General features: G+C 42.4%; 2 protein-coding genes across 2 annotated transcripts; one reads left to right on the forward strand and one right to left on the reverse strand.

Moving 5' to 3' along the window:
* Nucleotides 1-1,395: 1,395 nt before the first annotated feature.
* LOC131844945 (uncharacterized) lies at nucleotides 1,396-7,032 on the forward strand. The gene has a single exon (XM_059193940.1). The coding sequence runs from the start codon at nucleotides 1,396-1,398 to the stop codon at nucleotides 7,030-7,032; it is 5,637 nt and encodes a 1,878-aa protein (XP_059049923.1).
* An 8,823-nt stretch (nucleotides 7,033-15,855) lies between these two features.
* On the reverse strand, nucleotides 15,856-16,785 carry LOC131844946 (uncharacterized). The gene has a single exon (XM_059193941.1). It carries the CDS (start codon nucleotides 16,783-16,785, stop codon nucleotides 15,856-15,858), a length of 930 nt encoding a protein of 309 aa, XP_059049924.1.
* Nucleotides 16,786-17,411: the final 626 nt, after the last annotated feature.

The raw sequence follows: 17,411 nt of genomic DNA on the forward strand, positions 1-17,411 counted from the left end.
CATTAATTCACTATGATGTTGAGGTAAACTTTGAGCATTAATGTGACAAATGTTTAGGTTGCGGTGTGTTTTTAATAATTCGTTACTAAGATTAGAAGAAAGAGATACATCTAATAAGGACATATCAAGAGACATAAATGAATCATTAGAGCTATGGGCCGAAAAAAAGGATTCATTGTCAGACATTGTAGTATCAAATATGTAAATAAATAAGTAATATATTTGTTCCGGACCACCGCTTAAAGATTATATATAGTCATAGTTTGTAGAAATAAGTTCGATTAGATATAGCAAATTTATAAATAGTACAATTGTTACATAGTAACACCTTAAGATTAATAGATTTGATAGGGATAAGTTTATAGAAATTTAAGTTCTTTATGTTATTATTTACAAAAATGCTTGACAAATAAATGATTATAATGGTTGTGGTTTCAATCCCCTAAAAATAAATAGGTCGGCAAATAGAAACAGAATAGAATATAGTATAAAAAATAGATCCCAAAATACATAGGGATCTTTTTATAGTATCATTTCATTTGTAGATATGTAATAATAATTGTAATGTGCGTTGCGCGGCAGCATTCGTTCGACTGACGCGCGACCTCGCTCTCCCGCGCTATATATATATGAGGGGGAAGGGGAGCGAGGTCATATAAAAGGCGCGATCCGCGAAATCGCGAATTATTCCTAAACCGCACGTCGCGCAGCGCACACATCATAATAGAAATGTAAATTAAAGATGGTATTGACGTTTGATGCACAAATTGTAAACACAAAATGTAAGATTGATAAAATATAATAAAAATTATATAAAGGGGTGAGGAGAATAGGGCGGCCAAGGGTCCGCTGGCTAGTAGCCAAAAATCGTATATAAGTAGCGTCCAAAAGCGCTACAAATCATAGCGAATTCAACCTCTGAATAGCGACATTGATCTTCGGATAGCGAAATCGACCTGAAAAGGAATCAACCACTGAAGAAATTCTCCTCGCCTCTGCATTCTGAACCACAAGAACCGTTTTCTCATTCACTGCCCGTCCATCATCGCCGTCGTTAAGTATAGTCATCACAATCCTCTTCACGCATCGTGTCATCGCATCGTGTCACCGTCGCATCAGCATCGTTTAAACGTCCTTCTCAGGACGAATCATCGTGGTGCCTATAAAAAGGCACCTGGTCCTTCACCCGCAACGCGCCCGCGGCGTTGATTGAGGCCCTTCAGGTAGGGAGTGCTTTGAAAAGGGCACTCTCTCACCTCGAGGAGGATAGATTGACGTCCGGGCGTACCAGCGACTCGGTGCCTGCCGACGCGCCTTCCGACTCCCGGGGGCAGCGGCCAGCACATCTGCTGGTCCTTCGAGCCGGATCAAGAAGAATAGAAGACAAAATAGAAGATGCCCGTCACACGAAGCAGAACTGGCAAGATGCAAGAGGAGAAGACAGAAGAGCATCAAACACATGCAGAACAGGTCCCAGACCCACCGCGGAGGGAAAACCCGTTCCCTATTCGACATAGCATACCGCCGAGGTCGCCACAAGGGACACAAGACGTCGAAGAAACCGTCGTTCAACAAACAACGGCGCGATCACAGCTCTCCGATAGAGAAAAGGAGAGACAGAAACAAATCGCTATCGCCCGAGAAGAGGTCATTCGCTATCGATTACAGTTGGCGGAGGCCAAGCTAGCCCGACTGGAAGCCTTCGGAGAAGAAGACGAAGAACCGTCGGAACCAGCATCGCAAGACGGCCACAATAGGGTCGTCGAATGGCTCGAGCAGCAGTCCGAGCCACCACCACCTCCACCAGAAGCACCACCGAATCCACCGAAGAGGCCCACACCGGCGAGAATAGAGGAGCCGCTTCGGGGTACCATAGAAACTCACCAACGATTGGCACCCACAGACACCATTCAAGTTGGTGATCTCGCAACTGCAGTAACCGAAATCGTCAGGGCGACTACAGCGTCGCTAGCGGCCGTCGCGCCGCACCCACAAGCGTCAACGTCGGGTCCCCTAGCAGCACAGTATAGAGGGGAACTCACACCGTTCTACGGGGCGCATACAGATTGGCTGGCCTTCAAGGCAGCCTACGAAGAATCTGCGGGGTATCTAACGCCGTCGCAGAACATAGAAAGGCTCCGGAGAGCCTTACGAGGGGAGGCTAGGTCAGCAATGAAGAGCCTCCTAATAGCAAACACGCCGGCCGAAGAGATCATGCACGAGTTGGAGCTCACCTTCGGTCGACCGAACAACATAGCAGAAGTCGAAATAGCAAAGCTGCGGAGTCTTCCACCACCGAAGGACACACCGGGGGAGTTCTGCAGATTCGCCACAGCCGTCAAGAATAGCATCGTGTCATTGAAGACGTTGAAGAAGATCAACTTCCTATACAACCCGGAAGTGGCGAAGTTATTAATAGAAAAACTACCGCCGAACATTCGACATAGGTGGTATGTTTACTGCCAGCAGCAAGCCCACGAAGACGTACCGGATTTAGTACAGTACTACAACTTCGTGAAGATAGAAGCTGAAATTTATAGCGTAAGCGCCGAACCCATGAAGATAGCAAGCATGGACGACAAACCGAAGCCGTCGGAAAGTCGTCGTGTTCAAATCCGTCCGCAGCGAACACATACAGCGAGCAAGACGGACAGCCCACCCCGCCACAAGCCAACGTGTCCCGTGTGCAAATCAAATTCGCACACGGCGGCGCAACAGTGTGAAAAATTCAAGAAAGAAAATAGCTACGGGCGTTGGGAAATAGCGAAGGCGCAACGTCTGTGTTTCCGATGCCTACAATATCGAACACAGACACATAACTGCAAGACGAAGACTTGCGGAATAGATGACTGTCCACGTATGCATCACAAATTGTTGCACTACAGGGCAACGAGCGAGACACAGAAGACAGAGACAGCAACAGTATCGACAGGCGTCTCGCTCACACGTTCACCGCGCAGTTATCTCAAAATACTGCCGGTGAAAATAGTCGGACCGCGGGCCAGCATCGACACTTTCGCCCTCCTCGACGATGGATCTACCGTCACCCTCATAGATGAGGAAATAGCCACAAGAGTCGGCGCGGAGGGGCCGACAGAACCACTGAAAATAGAAGCACTGGCCGGCGCAACGGTTCGAACAAATAGCTCGAGACGCGTAACTCTAACGTTATGCGGTTCAGAAGAGGAGTATGAGATCTCCGCCAGGACAATGAAGGGACTCAAACTCGCCAAACAACAAATAGAAGAAAGGGATATCCGACGATGTCAACACCTGGCTGGCATCAAGAAGATACTGTGTTACCACGACGCCACACCAACGATCCTCATCGGCCAAGACAATTGGGAACTGTTACTGGCCATAGAAGTTCGCCGAGGATCTTCGTCACAACCAGTCGCATCGAAAACTCCGCTCGGATGGGTGCTGCATGGAGCGTCCACTCGCAGCCTCGGCCATCAAGTCCACCATGTATATCATATACGTGAGGGGGCCGAGGATAGAATAGAAGAGGAATTAAGAAGATATTTCTCTATAGAATCACTAGGCGTGCTGCCAAGAAAGACACGCGCCGACCCTCAAGAGCGAGCACTACAGATACTACAGAAGAAGACTCGCGCTCTGCCAGATGGGGGATATAGTACATCGCTACTGTGGAAAACAGATAAAGTCGAGTTGCCGAACAACTACGATGCGGCGCTCAACAGGCTGTACAGCACAGAGAAGAAAATAGATAGGAATCCACAGCTGAAAGAAGAATACGAGCGACAAATAGCGCTCCTAATAGAAAAAGGCTACGCAGAAGAAGCCGCCACCACCCCATCGGACGCCCGCACCTGGTATCTTCCGCACTTTCCCGTGCTTCATCCAGCTAAGCCGGGGAAAGTTCGTCCAGTCTTCGATGCAGCCGCTCGCGCCAGGGGGACGTCACTCAACGATCATCTGCTGACCGGTCCGGACTTACTTCAATCGTTACCAGGGGTGTTAATGCGATTCAGACAACATCCAATAGCCGTCGCCGCAGATATAGAAGAAATGTTTCTACGAATAGAAATCAACGAAGAAGATAGAGATGTCCTGCGGTTCCTGTGGCGACAACACCGGCGGGAGGGACCACCCCGCGAATATAGAATGAAGGCAGTGATCTTCGGCGCCGCCTGCTCACCGTGCATCGCTTTGTACATCAAGAACCACAACGCAGAACAACACAAGGAACAATATCCAAGAGCAGCCGACGCAATTATCCATAACCACTATATGGATGATTACCTTCAAAGTTTCCAAACGGAGGAAGAAGCTATGAAAATCACCCATGAAGTTGACACCGTACATAGGAAAGCAAAATTCCATTTAAGGAAGTGGACATCGAACAGCCCACAACTACAAGAAAAATACAACAGCACAAGAATAGAAGATAGGACCGTCTCCATAGATAGAGCCGACAAAGAAGAGAAAATATTAGGCCTCACATGGAGGCCCGCCACGGACACATTGGGCTTCAACTTAAATATGGCCCGAATTCCGCAAGAGATAGTCAACGGAAGTCGCACACCGACGAAGAGAGAAGCCCTCCGGACGGTCATGTCTCTCTTCGACCCACTAGGATTAGCATCACCCGTCACCGTGCAAGCGAAAGGCATTTTACAAGAAACATGGCGAATCGGCATCGGTTGGGACGAGAAATTGCCTGAGAAGTTAGCCGAAGACTGGACGAAGTGGACACAGCACTTAGTCAATTTACGCCATATCAACGTGCCACGATGTCATCCGGAGCTGAGCAGCGCGTCATCCAGGGAACTGCACACATTCGTAGACGCAAGCGAGAACGCCTACGCCGCCGCCGTGTATTGGAGAGTGCAAGACAAGGACGGCAACATTCACGTGACACTCGCCATAGCCAAGGCGCGAGTTTCACCTCTGAAGATAGTATCTATACCAAGACTCGAGTTGCAAGCCGCTGTCCTGGGTTGCCGGTTAGCACGTACGGCTACAGAAGAATACCAGATTAAACCGGACCGTCGATACTTCTGGAGCGATTCAAGAACAGTATTAGCGTGGTTAAGGGCTGGTCCACGCACATTCAAACCATTCGTGGCGCATAGAGTCGCGGAAATAGAAGAAGAAACGAAAGCGAACGAATGGAAATGGGTACCTACGCGTCACAACGTGGCCGATGACGCAACTCGAGGAGTGCCCACGGATTTCGACACGGAACACCGATGGTTCACCGGACCCCAGTTCCTATACAAGCCGCAGGAAGAATGGCCCGGGCAAGATGAGTCTGGTGGCATAACAACAGACACCGGAGAAGAACGCACGCACATGGTATACACAGGCGATAGCAACACAACAGACAGCGGCGTACTCCCGGACATCACACGCTTCACGTCATGGCTGCGACTACTACGAGCCACAGCACGCGTGTTGCAGTTCATCGACCGGTTACGCGAAGCGGTCGAAAATAGAAAAAACACCGCCTCACAAAACGCTGTACATTATAGGCGCACAGCGCGCAATATAGAGAAGGACCCGGCGTGGAATAAGAAGACAGCTCGCAAAATAGTACGGACAGCGCCGAGATTCGACAATAGTGAAGAAAGAAATTTCATCAAATTAACTGCGGAATATATACAGCGCGCGGAACAATTGTGGATACGGGCCGCGCAACAAGAATCGTTCAAGAACGAAATAGAAACACTCCGCTGTAAAGGGACAGTCGATAACAATAGCCGACTGAAACCACTAGCGGTGATCGAAGAAGACGGTTATATCAAGTTGAAATCAAGAATAGCAGCAGTCGTCGATGTTACAGACAGCATGAAGAAACCGATAGTCCTGGATGGGAATCATCGATATACCCAGTTGTACCTGGACTGGGTGCATAGAACGCATCACCACGCCGGAGTCGAGTTGGTGATGAACGAAGCTCGACAGCATTATTGGATACTTCGAGCGAGACCGACAATTCGCAGCATCGTCAAGCGATGTCAACTGTGCCGACTACGACGCGCAACAGCATCGATCCCGCCCACCGGAGACCATCCGGTCAGCCGACTCGCCCATCACCAGAGGCCGTTCACATACACAGGCGTGGACTTCTTCGGGCCTCTTAGTGTCACCGTGGGGCGACAACACCACAAACGCTACGTCGCGTTGTTCACATGCTTGACAACGCGAGCAGTACATTTAGAGTTAACCACCTCATTGTCTACAGACTCCGCAATATCCGCACTCAGGCGGATGATGGCCCGACGAGGGAAGCCAACCGAGATCTGGTCCGACAATGGGACCAACTTCCACGGCGCAGACGCAGAGCTACGTCGCGCCGCCATAGAAGCAAGTCGCGAAGACGCGGCTAATCATCGTATACGCTGGCGGTTCATCAGCCCCAGCGCACCATTCATGGGCGGAGCGTGGGAACGTCTCGTCCGCTCCGTGAAAACAGCATTAGCCGCCACACTGCATGAGCGGCACCCTTCGGAAGAAACATTAGTCACACTGCTGTGTGAGGCGGAATATACCGTGAATAGCCGTCCGCTCACACATGTGTCAACTGAACCGGACGACGAGGAAGCCCTCACGCCTAACCACTTTCTACTGGGAGGATCGGGCAAAGTGCAAACTCCGGGAAGCTTTGAAGACACCGATATCGATAGCCGGAGTCACTGGAAGAGAGCGCAGCGGCTAGCAGACCACTTCTGGAGCCGATGGCTCCGGGAGTACCTACCGGAACTTCAACACCGGCGGGAGCCCCGCGGCACGGGGCAACCTCTGCGCATCGGAGACTTAGTCCTGATCGTCGACTCCAATCTCCCGCGCAACACATGGCCGCGCGGGAGAGTAATAGCAGTGTTTCCCGGCCCAGACGGCGTCATCCGAGTGGCCGACATCCAGACCAAGAATGGCGTGCTGAGGAGGCCAACCAAACGACTCGTGGTCCTGCCAACGGGAGTTGCTGATAGTGAAGAGCGGGCTCCGGAACCAGACAAGGCTCCTGCAGCGCCCTCGACGACCGCTGCAGCGGCGGGAGAATAATGTTCCGGACCACCGCTTAAAGATTATATATAGTCATAGTTTGTAGAAATAAGTTCGATTAGATATAGCAAATTTATAAATAGTACAATTGTTACATAGTAACACCTTAAGATTAATAGATTTGATAGGGATAAGTTTATAGAAATTTAAGTTCTTTATGTTATTATTTACAAAAATGCTTGACAAATAAATGATTATAATGGTTGTGGTTTCAATCCCCTAAAAATAAATAGGTCGGCAAATAGAAACAGAATAGAATATAGTATAAAAAATAGATCCCAAAATACATAGGGATCTTTTTATAGTATCATTTCATTTGTAGATATGTAATAATAATTGTAATGTGCGTTGCGCGGCAGCATTCGTTCGACTGACGCGCGACCTCGCTCTCCCGATATATATATGAGGGGGAAGGGGAGCGAGGTCATATAAAAAGCGCGATCCGCGAAATCGCGAATTATTTCTAAACCGCACGCCGCGCAGCGCACACATCATAATAAAAATGTAAATTGAAGATAATATTATCGTTTGATGCACAAATTGTAAACACAAAATGTAAGATTGATAAAATATAATAAAAATTATATAAAGGGGTGAGGAGAATAGGGCGGCCAAGGGTCCGCTGGCTAGTAGCCAAAAATCGTATATAAGTAGCGTCCAAAAGCGCTACAAATCATAGCGAATTCAACCTCTGAATAGCGACATTGATCTTCGGATAGCGAAATCGACCTGAAAAGGAATCAACCACTGAAGAAATTCTCCTCGCCTCTGCATTCTGAACCACAAGAACCGTTTTCTCATTCACTGCCCGTCCATCATCGCCGTCGTTAAGTATAGTCATCACAATCCTCTTCACGCATCGTGTCATCGCATCGTGTCACCGTCGCATCAGCATCGTTTAAACGTCCTTCTCAGGACGAATCATCGTGGTGCCTATAAAAAGGCACCTGGTCCTTCACCCGCAACGCGCCCGCGGCGTTGATTGAGGCCCTTCAGGTAGGGAGTGCTTTGAAAAGGGCACTCTCTCACCTCGAGGAGGATAGATTGACGTCCGGGCGTACCAGCGACTCGGTGCCTGCCGACGCGCCTTCCGACTCCCGGGGGCAGCGGCCAGCACAATATTTATTTATTTTATTTTATTTATTTATTAAAGGAAAATCAAGGCTATTCAAGTACATCTTAAATAAAATCAATATATATGTCATAGTAAGCCACTGACAGGCTTTCACTAATAACAATAGACTAATTCTTAAAAAATTTACATCACTACGTATAAAGGCATTATAAAGTTAACAGAGAATATGAAATTAATTAACAAGAGTACAGTAACAAATAGTAAATTTATAGAAATATATACATATACATGATTTTCAATAATAATTAATTGTTATTTAAAGAAGGGCTCACTTAGTTGGTGTCTCGTTGATTTAATATTATTACAAAATATATCTATATTAACTGTTTTAGATAGTTTATTAAAATTGTTGCTAGCTCGCCAGAGAAATGAATTCTGCTTATAGTTCGATGACACTAGGGGAACAGATAGGAGAGGATTGTGCCTTGTTGATACTCGTGGTACATTAATGGATAATTTACCCAGGAGATTCGGGCAGTCGACAGCACCAGAGGCTATTCTCATGAGATATGTAATATCCGCGATTTCCCTACGCTTCTCAAGAGGCAGAAGGTGGTGTTTTTTACAAAACTCAAGATACCTAGATGAATCATACGGATCTCGTAATATGTAGGCTAAAAAACGAATAAATTTCTTTTGGATATTTTCGAGACGTAGTATGTAGGTTTTGTATCTAGAATTCCAAATCTGCGAAGCGTATTCCAATTTACTTCTAACCAACGTGCAGTATAATATTTTTAAGGTTTTGGCTTGCTGAAAAAGACTTGAGTTACGCATAAGAAAACCGAGTGCTTGTGTAGCTTTCGTAACAATGTTATCAATGTGGTTGTCGAAGAGTAATTTTGAATCATGTGTAACACCCAAGTCCTTCATTGATATTTTTTTCTGAAGCTCCTTACCCCGTAGTGTGCGCACCGTAGTGTGCGTACCGCGTTTCAATAAATTTAAATTTCCGAGTGTATGTGACCATAAAACATTCATTTGGGTTAAGATCTAAATTGTTCAAATTGCAATAATTGTTGAGGCGCTCGAGATCTGACTGAAGGCGATACATATCACTTGGTGACGATATTGTCATAAATACTTTCATATCATCTGCAAAGCACAGTAATTGGGAGCAATGAAAACAGTTGCCGATATCATGAACAAAAATAGCAAATACTAACGGCCCGAGCAGGGAACCTTGAGGGACCCTGCTAGGTGTGAGTATCCAACTGGATATGTACTCGTAATTATCTACTACAACGGCTTGAGAGCGATAATATACGTAATATACGAAGTCATCCATCGAAAGAGATCACCTCGGATACCGATAAGTTGGAGCTTATGCAGCAGAATATTATGGTCTATACGATCAAAGCATTTGCTATAGTCGGTATATATAACATCAACCTGGTGCCCACCATCCATAGCATCTGTGAGATATTCGTTTAGAAGCACTAAATTGGAAACTGTGGATCGCCCCTTTAAGAAACCATGTTGAAAGATGTTTAATGACATTTCTATTGCAGAATATAGTTGGACATACACTATTTTTTCGAACACTTTCGAGATGTGGCACAGCTTAGAAATGGGTCTGTAGTTCGCGATATCAGTTTTGGAGCCCTTTTTGTGTACAGGTGTGATAAATGCTGATTTCCATATTGATGGCACTTTGCTTTCAACTAGTGAACGTTTGAACAAAAGAGCGATAGGGATGGATATACTTTTGCAGCAAGAGACAAGAAAGTGGGCTGATATGTCATCTGGTCCTGGGGATTTGTTGATATCTAGTTTAGATAGAAGTTTTTCGACTTCGTCATTATCAATATAGATGGACATAATATCAGATGTGGTCGTTGAGTCAGATAGCAATAATTCATTAGAGGAAGTGAGAAGTTGCGGACTAAGAAAGTTAGATTGGAAGTAAGAAGAGAAAGCATTACATATATTTTCACCTGTTTGTACTGTGACATCACCGTATTTCATGCTACTGGGAATGGACTGGGAAGAGGTGCATGATTTTATATATGACCAGAAGTATTTAGAATTATATCGAATAGAATTTTCAACAGAGTTTAAATATTTTTTGTGATATTCTGCTTCTATGGTCTTAACACGCTTCTTAAGTAAATTGTCCGTATGTAAATCAGATAGGTTATGATATATCTTAAACTTACGAAAATATTTATTTTTTTCTTTGATTGATTTTATAAGAGACTGTGTAAACCAAGGTGGTCTAAAACCTTTTGTATCTATTTTAGACGGAATATACTTATTACGAAGGTCCTTCACCATTGAATAGAAAAAATCCACAGCTTCCTCGAAGGTTCGTGACGATATCTCGGTAGCCCAGTCAAGTTCCAATAAGTAATTATTAATTTTGTCATATTTATTTATTTATTTATAAACTCTTTATTGCACCAATCGAATTAATACATAAGAGAATTAGACAGAAAAGAGATATGGAAGTACAAAAGGCGGTCTTATCGCTAGAAGCAATCTCTTCCAGACAACCTTTAGGTAGAGAAAATATAACAAAAGTGGTAGGTGGCGCATGAATAGAATGGAAGAATATATATATAAAGGTAATAATAGGGATAGGATAATAATACCAATAAATATTAGAAAATAACACACATTATTTATAAAATATATACATACATAGATATAAAAATATAAATTTACAAAAATTACAAGCAATATATACATACACATATAAATATATAAATACAAGTACAAAACAACAATGTCATATGCAAAGAAACAAAACACATAGCAAGAAGGAATACAGGGAGATTTAAGTGGAGAGGTAATGGGATTTAACCGAGCTCTTAAAATGGGTAGTGACTGTGCGCTACGAATGGAGTAAGGTATAGAATTCCAAAGGCGAACAGCATGGACTGAGAAGGATTTACTGTAGAATGAGGAACTATGTGAAGGAGTTTTAAGGAGGAGATTTGATGCACTACGCAAGCCATGGTTTTGTGCCTCTCCGAGAAATGAAAATCTTTCTTTAAGATAGTTAGGAGTAACAGGATTAAAAAGAATGGAGTAAAGAAGAGAGAGTATATGCCAGTCACGGCGAAGGCGAACAGGGAGCCACTTGAGCTGTGAACGATAATGTGAAACGTGGTCATATTTGCGTAGTCCAAATATAAACCTGATGCAGAAATTTTGAAGACGCTCAAGTTTGTTTAATTGGTCTTCGGTGAGGTCCAGATAGCAGATGTCAGCGTAATCAAGGATAGGAAGGAGTAGGGTATGCGCAAGCGTAATTTTGGTGCTGACCGGCAAAAGGTTGCCTAACCTCCTGAGTGATCCCGCGGCAGCAAAAATTTTGCGACTAACTTCAGCAATCTGAACAGACCAAGACAATGTCCTATCAAAGTAAATGCCTAGGTATTTAACACTATCACTATATTCAATGTAGGTACCATCTAACACTATTCGAGGTAGGGTGCACCAATTGATTCTACCAATATACCGTGGACTACCAATAATAATGGCCTGTGTTTTTGAGGCGTTCAGTGTTAAACCGAAGTTTTTGCACCAGTTGGATATGAGTTCCAGATCTGCAGTAATCGTATCTATGGCAATGTCAATATCATCTAATGAAGATTGCGAATAGATCTGGAGGTCATCTGCGTAAAGGTGGTAGGAGGAATGAAGTTGCATAGTAATGGAGTTAATAAATAACGCAAAAAGAAGCGGAGATAAGACGCCACCCTGAGGTACGCCGGCAGAAGTTTGACACCACGAGGAATGGGTATTCTCAACGCGTATACGCTGCCGACGCCCATACAGGTAATTATGAAACCAGTCAGTTACCGTTGGAGATATGTTGATTGAACGCATGCGAGCCAATAGGACATCGATATCAACGGTGTTAAATGCATTACTCAAATCTAGGAATGCCAAAACTGTCACTTGCGAATTTTCCATACCATATCTAATATCGTCGGTGATTTTAAGTAGAGCGGTAGTCGTACTATGGCCAGCCCGAAAACCTGACTGGAAAGGGTTTAGGAGGTCATTTATGGAAAGGAATTTGTTCAGTTGATTATGAACAATTCTTTCAAGGGCTTTTGAAAGGAAAGGAAGTATGGAGATAGGTCGGTAATCAGAAAAGGAAGAAGGTTTACATTTTTTGGAAGAGGAATAATATCAGCATCTTTCCATATAGAAGGGAAACACTTGAAGACAATGAGTTATTGAAAATGAAGGTCATTGTTGGAAGGATCACATCAAGGATAGGAAGGACCATAGCACGACCAATGCCGTCAGTACCTAAAGCATCAGAATGTATTGATAGTAAGCTCTTCTCAACATCACAATCGGTAACTGGACTAAAATTGAAACATGGAATATTAAGGGTTGGTATGGTAGAAAGGAGATTTAAAGTATTTGTTTTAGTGTTGTTGTCAAAAACAGCGGAAGAACAGAAATGCCTATTAAGGTGGTCTATATCAATATTGGAAAAATTTGAATTGGAACTGTGACTTTTACCAACCCCTAGAGATTTAAGAAATTTCCAGACTTTAGCCGGATCACTATTTTCAACAGATGTATGAATGTGGCGACGTTGTGCCTCTCTACACACCTTATTACAGTAGTTTCTAGCCTTTATATATTGGTCACGGTATTTGTCAGGATCGGATTTATACTTTGCCCTAGCCTTGTTTTTCTTGGCTTGTATATCCTTTATTTCTTTCGTTAACCAAGGCGCAGGCAAGTGTTTTACACGAACAGGTCGAACAGGAGCATGGAGGTCATATAGCTCTGTGATTTTTTTATTAAATAAATTAATCTGCTCGTCTACAGAAGTCGCATTGTAAACGGAATCCCAATCAGCAGCCAGGGTATCTCTACGCAAGGAATCCAGGTCGATAGCGCCAAAATTACGCTGCATAATAATTTTATGTCTGTATTTGGGAGGGCGGATTTTAAATGAAAGGAAAATTAGGTCGTGAAAAGAAAACGCATCTGCAGTGTGCTGCCCATGACTCGCGACGTGATAGGAGATGATATATATATATATATATATCAAGTATATTTGCAACTGGGAAAGTAGTGCGTATATATATATAAAATGGTGAGGTTACAAGCCTTAGTCACTGACCGGAGACAATTGGCACGATAGTCATTTTTTAGGAGACAGGTGTTGAAGTCACCCATGACTATAGTATGCACGTAGGATGGTGTAATCTTTTCCAGAAGAGTTTCCAATGAGGGGAAGTAGTCTATAGTAGGAGAAGGACTGTAGAAAACGCCTAGAAGAATTTTACAGTGGGAAAGGATTAACTCAATGAAGAGATATTCTGCTTCATTAGAGGGATTGGTACTAATGGAAGAGGAAATTATTTTGTAGGGAATCTGTGTACGGAGATACATAGCAACACCACCACCACCCTTACCAATACGATCATTTCGTATAAGTGTAAATCCAGGGAGCGTATAACAAGAGGAAGGGAGACAAGGCTTTAGCCAGGATTCAGAAACAAGTATTGCTTGGATATCATTAACATCAAAGGATGCTAACATGTCTGGGAAGTGAGCTGGAATACTCTGTGCATTAATATGCACAACATTAAAATTTTTGGCTACATTTGAGAATTCAGAACGTAAAATATCATCTAGGGGAGTAGGAAGTCATAATTGCCTGTTTTGTACAGATACTTGATCCTTGTAGCGGGCTTGAGAATTTATTATTCGACAATATCTATAGAGACAAGAAGAGCGTTATGATGGGGGTCTAATGGTACTAATGGTTCGTCACACTCCGATACCATTACATCTGTATTCGAAAGAACTAGATCTATAAAGTCCGGCCAAATTTATTTGTTATACCATTAAATTGCGATAAGTTGTGAGTATATAGTTCATCTATGAGTAACAGTTCATCGGGACTACTGTAATTAGTAGGTCGGAATGCATTACCATTTTCATGGTCACATACCCAGCTAATGCCACTAAGATTAAAGTCGCCGACGATCAAGTACTTATCGTGTGGTTTTAATAATATATTATCATTTAATTTGAATAAATAGTTTGCTAATTGCTGTGAAAAAGAAAGACCCAAGTTTTGTTTGCACAAATATAATACACAAATATGCAATTGTAATGGAATTTTATTTGATTGCTGCTTAAATGATAAAGATGAGCCATAGATCCCCCGCAGTAGAATTGAATGAGAGTTGAGGCGTAGCGAATAGGTCTCTGCGTGTAGCGATATATCATCGGCAAATTAGCACACCACCCCCGCGCGACTGTTCCGTCAGTGTATAATTCCTATCCCGACGCCATACAACATAGCGGTCATCAAATAATTCACTATCCATTATGCCATCTAATAACCATGTCTCCGTTAGGACAACGATGTCGTACAATTGAGTATAAATGTTTCTAAAGAATGTAGTAGTTTTGGATCTAAGGCCGCGTACGTTCTGGTAATAAATAGTCATTTTGTTATGCGCATTTGTATTATACGTATCGAATTTTTACAGTAAAATAAATAAACATCATAGAAATCAGATTAATTGAAATGAAGTAGTGTAGACATAATAATATATTGAATATATACGGATAATATAAACTCATAACTACATCACCTAGTTTGAAAAACAATAATGTTCCTAAAATGCGGGTAGCTTGGATGGTTGCGCCATATAACATTAAATTTTTGTTTATTATTATATAATAATTATTAGTAATAGTTTGTTGAAATAAATAATTTAACGTGGTACGAAACGTTGATTTTCTAAGGATTGGCACTACACTAATTCCTTTATCCTCTCCTATTCCCGCACATACCTTTGTTTTAAGTGCGAGCGAGAAGATTCGCTTGTATCGAAAGTGACATATCGCGCTCGCGCGTCACTGTTAAATTGAACGCTGAAGTTGACATTGAATTCCCGCCTTGATCGCGCTTAAGATCAAGTTTTTTGTAATTCGTGATAATTACTAAACATTTTAATCCACCGCATCGCTCTAGTGTGTTTAAGACCATTGTGTTTGTGCCATTGTTGTGAAGCAAGTCGCTGGGACCAGGAGACACCGATAGCCGCCGCACTGCAACCTACAATTCAAAGGTACTGTTTTTCCTTCCTTACCAGAACTGTCTTTCTTTGTGTTCCATCCTCACAAGCAGTTCTCAATCACCAACCTAACAGTGTATCGTGTCAATCCACGTACCCGTCATTATTTAGATACAGTCCACTTAAATCTCAAACAATATTTATTTCACCCGTGCCGCCATTGGATATAAACGAGCAAGCTAAATAAAAGTTGTGGCAGCCGTGGACAGTCATACCAAAGCAAAGCAGTCTTAAGCGTGAGCACAACAGGCACAATTCCATTAGTGTTGAGATCCATAGTGTAATCGCTAAATGTTGTAAGTGATTGACTAAGCAAGCAACATGCAACTAAGTGTAAGATTGTATTAGAAGCTATAATTGCATAAATGTTTACAATAAATAAGTGTAGACCGGTTATGCAGTGAAATACATGAGAACAAAAGCGAGACTCGCAACTGATAAGCAAAGCAGAAGTTATAAACATTTTAATTTTATACATTAAATTAATTATATTTAGAATTATGCATTTAAGCAAGTAAGCACTAGATAAATGAATTACTACAGAGCAAGTATTAACTATGAATTTAGAAAAATATTCCAAATATGTTATGTTACAAACTTTTTGTTTTTCGTTTAGGTAAGCTTGTTTAAATCATTTTCATTGTTGACAATAAATATTCGAGAAGTGTCATTCTGGCGAACGTGTATTTTACAGAACTTCACCCATATGTAACTATAACCTTTCTCTTTTAGCACTGATTTAGCTTTCGTTAGTAATGTTTTAGATTGCGGAGTTAAATGATCGTTAATAAAAACACGCTGGGGTGAGCCGGTAAATCCCAGATCACTCGCTGAAATACTCTTAATTGCTCTCGCAGCCGCTATAAAGTCTTCTTTTACATATCTGTTAGTAAATCCTAGAATTATAGATTTATCTTTGGAATTATAAGACGGTACTCTGGATATGTAATTGATCTGAGTTCGTGGAAGGTCGTATTTAATTTTGTTACTTATTAAATCGACTATACGGAAAAGGTTTTCGCCTGTTTTAATTGGTATCCCTTTGATCTCCACATTGTTCAATCGGCTCCATTGGTCCTTAGCCGCCATTTCATTTTTAAGTAGGTTGATTAAGTTTAGGTTAGCACTATTACAATCCTGTAATCGCTCCAAGTCTGATATTGTTTTCTCGGCCACTGACAAACGTGCGTCCAAGTCTTCCAGTTTTGTACTGTTAAATTCACAGCAGGCCCTTAAGTCTGTTATCTCATTTTTGATTATTTTAACGTCTTCAACGAGTGTAGGTAATGATGCAAGTTGAGTTTTCATAATTCGCAGTTCTTTCATTATGGAGTCCAACGTTACCGGTTCCGCAGTACTAGTCTTCTGAACAGCAGGAGAAGAGGATTTACAGAACTGGCATTTCCATGCTGCTCTCCTGTCGGAGCCGAGCTTTCTGTAGCCTGACTCAGTTATGTTGGCACACGAAAAATCGTAGTGTTTACGACATGCTCCACACTGAACACCATCATTGAACTCGGCATTACACGCTGTACACTTCATCATTATATATAAATATATAAAAAGAGAGAACAATAAGATCTTCCACAACGAATAAAATCAAGGCAGATAAATAATTATTACGAAATGTTCAAAAGGTTGACTTTCACTGAATTTATATTTAAACGAATAAGACGTGTTCCTTTATAGAGTGCGCAAACCGTACTGATATATATATATATATATTGTTGGGAAGAAGATTAAGAGTGGAGGGGAGACCCTATAAAAGGCGATGCCTTCTCGGCACCGACACACTCTCAGTTTGTGATTTAGACTGTTAGGTCGTTACTCTGCTAGTTTAGCTATCGGTTATAATATTTCTAAGTTCATAGTGTTGTTTTGTTTGATTTGAATTGGAGGTTAATTATTTCTGTTTGTAATTACTTTTCGTGGTTAATTATTTTTGCAGTATAAAATAAGCGATGTAAGCAGTTATCATTTTGATTCGTATTAGTTAAATTTAGATGTTTAATTTCCTTATGTAGCCGTAATTATTTCTTTTTAAAAACATCACTTCTGGTCTTATTTCCAAGATCAGAAGTGGGATAGAATCATTTGCCCACGTATTTTATTTTACATGTAAAAAATTTTCTCTTTTTGTGTTTTTGTTAACCGTTTATTTACATCTA

This window comes from Achroia grisella, unplaced genomic scaffold (genome assembly GCF_030625045.1).
Source record: "Achroia grisella isolate CSIRO2021 unplaced genomic scaffold, CSIRO_AGI_Agris_v1 utg4408, whole genome shotgun sequence".
Taxonomy (NCBI): Eukaryota; Metazoa; Arthropoda; class Insecta; order Lepidoptera; family Pyralidae; genus Achroia; species Achroia grisella.

Excerpts from the sequence above, each read along its gene's own strand:
- LOC131844946 (XM_059193941.1), bottom strand. The coding sequence starts at position 16,785 with ATGAAGTGTACAGCGTGTAATGCCGAGTTCAATGATGGTGTTCAGTGT.
- LOC131844945 (XM_059193940.1), top strand. The coding sequence starts at position 1,396 with ATGCCCGTCACACGAAGCAGAACTGGCAAGATGCAAGAGGAGAAGACA.